At 38.9% G+C, this 10,131-nt stretch overlaps 1 protein-coding gene across 1 annotated transcript; it reads right to left on the bottom strand.

Moving 5' to 3' along the window:
- Nucleotides 1-2,380: 2,380 nt before the first annotated feature.
- On the bottom strand, nt 2,381-10,127 carry LOC105384137 (flocculation protein FLO11). The gene is made up of 9 exons (XM_038109058.2): nt 9,949-10,127; nt 9,702-9,851; nt 9,232-9,367; nt 7,902-8,053; nt 7,382-7,566; nt 7,016-7,139; nt 6,448-6,502; nt 5,904-6,280; nt 2,381-5,639 (listed from the first exon to the last, which is right to left on the bottom strand). Exons 1-9 carry the CDS (start codon nt 9,995-9,997, stop codon nt 2,830-2,832), a joined length of 4,038 nt encoding a protein of 1,345 aa, XP_037964986.2. The 5' UTR covers nt 9,998-10,127; the 3' UTR covers nt 2,381-2,829.
- Between the last annotated feature and the right edge of the window lie 4 nt (nt 10,128-10,131).

Here is a 10,131-nt window from a genome sequence, read left to right as displayed (position 1 = left end):
CCCAATGCGAGCTTGCTCCACATAATGCACCACTTTAATTCGCGTCTACTAACTTAACCGAAGCACAGAATAAATCCCCCTCGTAAATAAGCTGACATTTGCAACCTTCCCAATCTTCCGGGAACGCTGGTAAACTTAAATAACGGACGCATTAGTCACAGAAACGGTCGGCGTTCGCGAATTAACCAGCTAATTCATTGAATGTGCAACTAAAATAAATTAAGCGCATCATAATTGCAGGAAGAGAGCAGCAGTTTACCTGCCGAATGGCTATTAGCGGCAGATTCCGCCACAGATTGTGTGTGAGGGCCGTATTAGCATGGCTAATGATCGGCTTGGTCGCTCGGTGTCGCGATCACCACTAATTGAGCTATCTAATTAGACGAATATCATAATTGCGCAACCTCAATCCGCACGGAAAATTGGGAGCGTACAGAGTGTAAACATGTTGCAGGCAGTGGCTACTCTACCTACACATAATGGAATGTTGTGTTGTTGACTTGGCTTTAATTATCAATCAACTTAATTAAGACCTAACACGTATCCATGAGTGGTCAAAAAGCTTTGGTATTTTGGTAAACCCTACGAAATGTCAGGCGATCATAGTCGGCAGCTCTCAATTAATGTCTAACCATGACCTAACTTCGGTGCCATTGGTGTTCGATGGTTGCAGTGTTCCATTTTCGTCCACGGTCAAAGATCTTGGATTTGGACGATCATTTGAGTTGGGTGCCACAGATTGACAATGTCGGATCTATGCCTCTATGTATTCTCTTATTCGCCTTAAAAACTTTCTACCTTTCAAGACAAAACTTTCTCTGGCAACCTCTCTGGAAAAGGTTTCTCTGATGGATCGTATCAGAAATGAGGTTATCCGTCAGAGGACTAAGGTTACCGACATAGCTGTAAAAATATGCAAGCTGAAGTGGCAGTGGGCTGGTCATATCTGCCGAAGAACCGATAACCGTTGGGGTAGACGAGTTTTCGAGTGGAGACCACGAACAGGCAAACGCAGCGTGGGACGCCCTCCTGCCCGCTGGACTGACGACCTTGGGCGGGTGGCGGGTGGTGGTTGGATGAGGAAGGCCGAGGACCGAGGCCGAGTGTTTTGGCGCTCCTTGGGAGAGGCCTATGTCCAGCAGTATATATATATATATATATATTTATATATTATTTATTAGTAAACTCTATAAGTATAAATTGTTGAAGGATTTTATATTTATTTGATGCACTTATTAGTTGTTTTTTTTCTAAAAGTGTAAAGTTTTTTTTTGCACTCCCATACAATTTGCTCCCAGTAACTACCTCCTGCATTTTGACTGATATATATATATATATATATATATATATATATTTTTGGATTCGCAAATCATTTCTAACTGCTCTGTAATATACCTACGAACGAGCCTACATAACTTAATTAAAAGCCAAGTACCTAACTGACTACAGCTGATCTATAGGTCACTTAACGTGCAGCCTTCATGCACCTAGCCAACGATATTTTAATACGCACTAGATGTAGTATCAGTACAAAGGAAACGTCTCGACAAATCAATTACCGAGCTGTACGACTGCCTGCAACCCGTCCACAGCGGATCAGTAGTGAGTTGTGAGAATAATGCGCTTAATAAGCACACCTGCACGAATGCAGCACACGGTGTATTAATTTCGATTGTAGATTACGCGCAGACGCGGCTCGGCTTATCTTGATGAGACGCGCGAGTGTAGTAGCGAATATCGCGTTAGTCAACACGGCATTTTCAGGCATTGCCGTATTGATTTATGTAGCTTTCGGTTAGGCGGTGCGTAGACTTGTAGAGCGTGCCTGACTTAGGTATATATGATAGGTACAGGTCCACAAGTATAATTAAGGTGTTGCAATGCATAAAGGGTGTACTTAACCGAAAGGGGGTGGTTCTATTCTATTCTCTGTGAGGGTGTTAGTATCTGCACTTAGCTTTCTCGAATGAAACCTTTATTCTTAAGGTCTAAGCTTGTACCGTTGCCCACCACGCTGGTCCACTGGGGGTTGGTGGGTTCACATATCTAGATGAACTGAAATCTGGATGCGCAGTTTTTCTCACGATGTCCTTCACCGTAAGAGAATTTTACATGGCACTGGCAGAATTCGAACGACCTCACGAATGTAAGTCGAGATCTTATCCGTTACACCACCATCTCTTTTCAGATGACTCGGGTCAGGCCATCATTCTTAACAACTTTTGAAAACTTTCTGAAAAAATATTCTGCTTTTCTATAGAACTTAGTTGGTCAACTGACTCTTATACCGTAATATTAGTCTATGCTTATCTTATATACCTTATGGGATATTATTTAGATAAGTACCTTTGTGTATTAAAATTAAATGAAACTCTATGGATGTTATCAAAATATGTATATTGTATTGTGTCTGGCACGTTGGATTAATAAGTCATATCTTTATACACTACAACACTTAATTACGATAAACTTACAGAAGTAGTTAGGTACTATGTGTCTAACACATATAAAACGAGATCTCCCTTACCTAAGAAACTTACTTCAAATAAACGTTATTACATATTCATAAGTTATTACTAACATACAAAACACTTAACCTTTATTTACAAAATACTTAATATTGTTCTCACTTACTTGAAGAACCAAACTTTTAAGTTTCTTCAGTCGGTGTTTAATTCAAATGGGAAATCATGAAAGAATTCAAACTATCATTATAACAGATTTATAGATCAACTATTTTATGAGATAGCACTACTTCTCTTTCCATCGTGATTATTTACAGTTTACGTGTCACTTCATAACATAACTTAAAACTACGCAAAGATCTTACTACGGCCCGTGTAGTTTACTCAATACTGTCTCAATGTCGATGTTTCGCATCAGACTAGCATCTCGTTTAGTTCTCTTACCATCTACTAGGGAATCTTCCGAACTCGAGCCACTGGCTCTTTTTCTCTTTTTCGTTTTCTCCTTAGCTTCTTCAATCTTTTCTACTTCTAATACTATTTCTGCTATCGATTCTTCCCTAATTGGTGAATTCGCTTTTAAAGGAGTGTCCAAACTGGCGAGTGTCGAATCGAATAGGTCTCTGCATTGTGCGTGGAACGACTCTTTCATAGGTGTATTCATACTACTGTAATCTACCCTAGTCACAGGTTCGGTTTCCCTAACTTCCATGACATTGCTTGGTTCTTCGTCTAAATAGACTTGTAAAGAAGTAGTTTGCAATCTTATAACGTCATCTTCCATACAGAATTCAATTGTGAAATTTTCTTTTAAAGTTTGAACCTCACGTTTAGGATGGTCCGCCTTTTCATCAAATGTGTATGTAATGTAATTTGCGTCCCCTTCGTGACATTGATAGTAAGATAGTTCCTCTTCGTCTTCCGATTCGTCTTGTACCACTACTAAATCTAATCCGCTACTATCAGAAACTGTTTTATCTAAGACTTCTTTGGCATCGTTATCTTCTGCTTTCTTCGCCTCTTTAGCTACCTCTTTTGGTACATTAGTAGCATTCGATGGCCCCGGATTACTAAGGGCTGGCGAATCAAGTAAATCTCTCTCAATACTTTTCGCAGTTTCAATATCAAACCCTCTTTTAATTAAATCAATATGAAGACTACCTAATTCACCTTCACCTATTTTTTCTATTGGATTTTTCATAGATTGTTCAAGATAAGCTTTTATTTGCATAATATCTTCAGATCCAGTAAAAGACGAGGTATCTGCCTCTTTTGGCTTACCTTCTAGCGAGCAGTCATCTGACCACCTTAGAGGGATGTTTTCAGTATCAGAATCAACTGCCGTTGGAGCTATGGATTTGCCAGTGTCAACCGCTTTAGTGGTTATATTATTCTCAGGACTTTCTGAACTACTAGTTAAAACTTTGGTGTGTAATTTTCTGGGAGTAGACGATTTCCGCCTCGATTTAGTTGGAGCTGGAGTTATAGGTGGAGTGGCAAAAGACGACTTTTCCTTACTAGACGTTCGCTTCCGTTGTAGAGATTCCGAAACAGTACTTTTTCTTTTATTATCTTTAACAGGTGTAGGTCTACGAGGTTTGATTTTCATAAATGTCTTCGGTGTAGCTTTTTTAACTGGCGTCTTGCGCTTCCTACTTGTGTTGCTTGATTTTCTTCTATTATCTGCTTTAGGCTTTGTTTTAGTATCTATTTTTTTGTCATCTTTTCGTCGATCAACTCCATTGTTTTCCGATGAACTATCCACATGGGTTTGTGATGAATTATCAACAGTTGTAACATCCACATCACTACCTTTTTCACTTGTCTTTTCTCTTACATCTGAGTATTTTACATTTTTGGTGCATTGTCTTACCGGTCTGGAACTTAACCGGCTTCTACTTTTATCCTTACTTTCATCAGGTTTTGATGTATCAACATATTTGATCGGACTTCCTAGGTCGTCTGGATGCGGCATGAAATCTTGTTCGTCTGGTTTATAATAAGAACCACCGCTGGAGTAATCTGTCGGCCGCGAGGAATACGACGACGGCGTGGCTTGCGATGTTTTTGCGACGTAAGCTGGAGTATCAATCAAGAATCTAGGTGTAGGAATATCAGTAATTTTAATCTCAGAAACTGGTTCATCAGCGATCGGTATGTCCGGACGCAAGAATTTAGGCGTGTCCATCTGAATATCGTACAGAGCTTGCTTGTACGGAGTTTCGAATAGATCGGAGATATTCAGTTTAGCCCCCATCGCATTTTGCAGGGAAACACGGTCCATTTCTGGAGTATCCGCCGATGTGTCTTCTTTGGATTTGTTTTTAGTTTCCGTTTGAGCCTCCTGGGCTGGGTTTTTCCATTCTGTGATGATATTGATAGTGGGTTTAACCGCTGTTTCAACTACGACTTTCTCTTCTACCTTCTCTTTGACCTCTGTCACAACTGGTGGCTCAGCTTTCTCTGCCGATAGGCGTTTCTTCTTCTTTGACATACATCCTCTGGGCGTTTTCTTATTTGTTTCTACAATAACTTCACCCGGAACTTTCTTTTTTCTAACACGTTTAACAGGTGGTTTTGGCTCTGGCGGTGCAGAGGCTAGAGCCAAGGCGCGCAAATCTGCGTCCCAATTTGATTTACTCTTTACTGTTGCAGCTGTCTTATTTTCCTTAGAGGAGCTTTCATCATCAGTCTTCTTATCTACAGGCTCTTCAGCAGCTTGTGTGTCAGGCTCTACAGATTCCGGGAAAGGTACATTAGGTATATGAAGGTTGGGGCTGCGGCTAACAATAACTTCAACCGCGGGGTTTTCGTTGATTGTTTCGTGTAATATCCTTCTCGGTGTGGTGAAGTCTAGCACCCTGACATGTGAAGAGCGTCGAGGAGTCGAAGACGATTTCCTCGCCGGCGGCAAGACTTGCGGAGTGCTAGTTTTACCGAGAACTGTAATGACGGAATCTTTGGGGACCGAAGCGTTTTTTAAGTCTATGGTAGTGACTAAATTGGAGTTTGTTTCTGGTTCGCAGTCCGGGCCGGGTTTCCCCGGGGCAGGACTGCTTGTTATGTCTATGGTGAGGGGTCCGAGAGACAGTGCCGCGGTTGTTTCGCTAGATACAGGCACACTGGTTGTTGAAGGATCACTTGTTGCGGTTGTGGATTGAGTTGTAGATGGGCCTGAAACAAATTGTGTTGTTTAATTTATGTTTATTATCAATCAGAGACTGGTTTGTTGCTTTACATTAAATTTCATTTTATTTCAGAATGCAAACAATAAGAGACGAGAAATACAGGATAGAATTTTATCAATGTACTTCCCATCGTCAATTTGCCCGACATATCACATGCGTACCTTCTACTATAGGACAGGAACACTGATAACATTCCAGCCTGTAAAATTCAGGAAACAACAATTTAACATATTATAACATAAGTATTTACCTGGAGTAGGCATTAATATCATGGTGGGCATGGCCATAATCTCGTCCCGTGTGAACGTGACTTTCCGCGCCTGGTAGCCCTTATACGCCGGCGTGCCATTTATAACTATCGTCTGCGTTTGCATCATCGGGCTAAACTTAGCCATCTGAAGTTCTGTCTGTTTGCTAACGCCACAAGGTTTAGGTTTCCCATCAACTTTGACATCAGAGAGTATCCGTATTTTGTTGTCGTCACTGGATTTACTGCTGTTGGAAACGGTGTCGGAGCTCTGAACAAGAAGGTTCATTGGGTGAGTCACTTGGAACAGGTACGGAGGATTGGTTTTTTGAGCGGCAGCGGTGTTGAGTTGTGAGCTGAAATCTGGGTTGGTTGATGATCTGAAACAATAATGCAAAAACGTTAAATAAATCAATTATAGCATTTGATGCGAGGTAGCTTGAAAGCTAGCCTAATAAAACTGTGTACTTACCTGACGTGTCATCATCATAGTGCAATATTTGTAAGTACATAAATATATATTAATTATGAAAAAAAATATACTTACAAGTTATTTCTGAATTCCGAAGTACTGGAAACCGGTATTGATCTGACAGACTCAGCTGAAACAATAAGCATAACAACCATGTAAATATGAACATACGAAAAGAGAAAGGCCTTAGTTGTATGGCGCCACGACACGACCCAGAGCGTCCATTGATAAACATACTTATACTGATGTGTAGTCCTTGACTAAATTGAACTTAAACATAAACTGGTATTAATGTTAATATTGTGAGGCATGGGAGAACAAAGATACACCTAGGTTCTGAAAAAATAAGTTGATATACAGTTTCCCTCAAGCTTAGCATCGTCTTTAAAGTTTTTGTAGTGGAATTCCTGAAAAGTATCCGTTGTTACTTCTGGATTACGCAAACTTTCCGATGGTGAAATCATTTTTTAAAATCGGTCTGATAATTTTTGAGTGTAAAAAGTGTCAAAATAATTTATATAATTTCCCAGTAGATTATCTGATATCTAGTTTGGACATGTATAACATAGAATAAAATCAAATAGAATTAAATCATATACAAAGGTGGACCAGGCTCGCGATTAAAATTAATTAATTTCCTCACCATTGTTTCCTGTTTGGAATAAACCATCTTGTGATGTTCCCTCTGTAGTGGATATGCCGCGGGTGTCAGATATAAAGTTGGGATTGTCGTTCACGGCACCAATCATTTCATTACGTGGATTTATCTGCAAAGCAAAATAATAATTATAATGGCAGTGCACTGGACGCATGGTCTAAGAGCATCTTGGGTATTTTGATTTAAAAGGAGTGTACATAAATACAGAGCGAATATAATGAGGCAACTTGCCCTAAAGTTCGACAGAATGTTGTGGCAGATATTATGTTTAATCATGAAATTCATAGCACAACTATTGCAACAGTAGAAATATATCGCACGCAAAAAGAAGTGTTAAGTTTAAATACTCACACAAAAGCCCGGACCATAGACATTTCCTCTTGCGCTGTCTGTCTGTGCTTGTGGTGCCGTGTGTGAGTGGTGCTCGGAGCTGGTCTCCTCAAGTTCTCCGCGGTGAGCCTCCAGCCTCGCCGCCTCCGGACCGTCCTTGTCCAACACCCGCATGTGCTTTCTTCTGATGTTGTGATGTGTGTTGCCTGGAATTATAAATAGAGATGCATTTTTAGAACATGACCATGAGAATTTTATTGTTGTTGTATGAGATATAATTTTATCATAATTTAACTTATTTAACACAAACCACAGCATGAACCACTACACCATGAAAGACAAACTTTAATGAAGATATTAAATCCTATTTAAAAAGATTGCAATCTTTGTAAGTTTTTATAAGCTACCTAATTATGAGAGTGTGGTAGATTTTAATACAAATTAGGATTTTGGGTGCACCTTGGAGAAGCACATACCAATAGTGGACAATTTTGAGCTGATGATGATGATGATGATGATGAAACCATAATTCTTCACTTACCTGGTAAATCAGCTAGAGAGGTGGCCTCCACCAGATTGGATGTGGTGGGAACCGCATCATTCTGGTTCTCTTGAACTGGAGATCTTCTCGGCTGAAACTCTTCCTCAAGATCCTTACTTCTAGATACATTTGATATGTGTGATGTTCTTGCACTGAAAATAGGAAATAAATTAATTAGTTTATACCAGTTAAATAAGACACCAAATGAGGAAGAATTATATAAATTTATTCAAAGTTTATTACATTTATATTACATAGCTAGGATTTGGATGATGGACATATGGATTGGTAGACTCATGCCATAGCATCTGCTCTGATAGCTAGGCTATACAATAACCTGTATTATAATAGAGGCTGAATAGAAGTGCCATGTTAGCCCCTGACTCCTCATAGAAGTCCTCAATGGGAAAGAAAAATAACTGAGTAAGTGCCACAAAAAGGCTTTTATTTAATGAATGCCACTAATAGACAACCTATAATGTTTGGTTGATTACAATGGTAAGTAAATATGAAATAATTTATTTCCTATGCTTTTTAGGGTTCCGTAGCCAAAATGGCAAAAACGGAACCCTTATAGTTTCGTCATGTCCGTCTGTCCGTCTGTCACAGCCGATTTACTCGGAAACTATAAGTACTACAGTGATGAAATTTGATGGGAATATGTGTTGTATAAACCGCTACAAAAATATGACACTAAATAGTAAAAAAAAGAATTGGGGGTGGGGCCCCCCATACATGTAACTGAGGGATGAAATTTTTTTTTTCGATGTACATACCCGTGTGGGGTATCAATGGAAAGGTCTTTTAAAATGATATAAAGTTTTCTAAAAAACATTTTTCTTAAAGTGAACGGTTTTTGAGATATCAGCTCTCAAAGTCGTAAAAAGTATGTCCCCCCCCCTCTATTTTTATAACTACGGGGTATAAAATTCTAAAAAAAATAGAGGTGATGCATGCTAATTAACTCTTTCAACGATTTTTGGTTTGATCAAAGTATCTCTTATAGTTTTTGAGATAGGTTGATTTAACTGTAATTTTGCTGCTACGGAACCCTTTGTGCGCGAGCCCGACTCGCACTTGGCCGGTTTTTTTGTGTGATTTAGTGATAGTTATTAATGTGGAATCCAAATGAAGTCTGTTTAGAATGATCCATCAACAATTTTCACTGCACAGAATATAACAGACCTTCCTTTGTCCATTCTGGGTTTCCAGTGGCATTTTTATGTTTGGTGATAATTTATTTTTTAGCAGTGTTGATCAGGCAGTACCATACTTTATTTAATTGGTTCATTATCATTATTAATATTTTCTAATTCTAAATTACTCTTACCCAGTCTTGTCTGTATTTGTACTGCATGGTTGTATAGTCTTCACATCAAAATTTGACACCAGGTACTTGAAAACCTCCAGTAGATTGGAGAACTGTAAAAGTTTCTTCCTCAGAGAGTATGGTTTGCATTTTTCCACTGTAAAATAAACAAAGAAGTCTCAATTACTTATCACACTTAAATAGGTCAATTGAAATATTAATAAGTACTGGTATATTTATTAGAGAGACAATGATCAAAAAGAACTACACATATACTTTGGATGTTAATAGTGAACTGTAAATGGTTAAGGATGTTGTTAGTCATGTTACTTGAACTATGATGTAAGAACATTAAAAGTAACATTATTTTATGCAGAAAACTAAGATCTAAACCGATTTTTTGGATTATGCTATTTATATGTATGGGGAATTACCGTAGGTCAGAAGGAGGATATTCTATTATAAATCAATACAGTAAAGATATTACTAACCGTAAATTTTGACGGACCAACTCTCTGAAACGAGGCTACGCAAAGACTTCATATTAAGCCTTTCATACTCGTTCACGTGAGCATCTAAGTACGGACTAGCCAGCAGAAACTCATCGTAGACCGTCATCAATTGCTCCTCCGCCAGGTATCCTGGAAATTATCAATAGAATACGTTATTGAAGACGTTAGTTCACGCTAGTAATCGGCCATTGTTCTACAAAGATTCCCGCCAATCTAAAACACTCACCCAGCACTAATTTAGCAAGGTCCTCAGATGGATACGGCGGTATAGACATTGTGCTTAGTTTATACTACACTTAAATACTAATTACACAGGTTCATTGATACCCAAACACCATTTAAATTTTACCAATAAAGTTGTAAGCAAACGATCACGATCAAACCAACCAAGCCAAACCAAAGACAAGCT

Source organism: Plutella xylostella, chromosome 9 (genome assembly GCF_932276165.1).
Source record: "Plutella xylostella chromosome 9, ilPluXylo3.1, whole genome shotgun sequence".
Lineage (NCBI taxonomy): Eukaryota > Metazoa > Arthropoda > Insecta > Lepidoptera > Plutellidae > Plutella > Plutella xylostella.
Note: the sequence above shows the minus strand (reverse complement) of the source record. Positions and strands in the feature narration are given on the sequence as shown.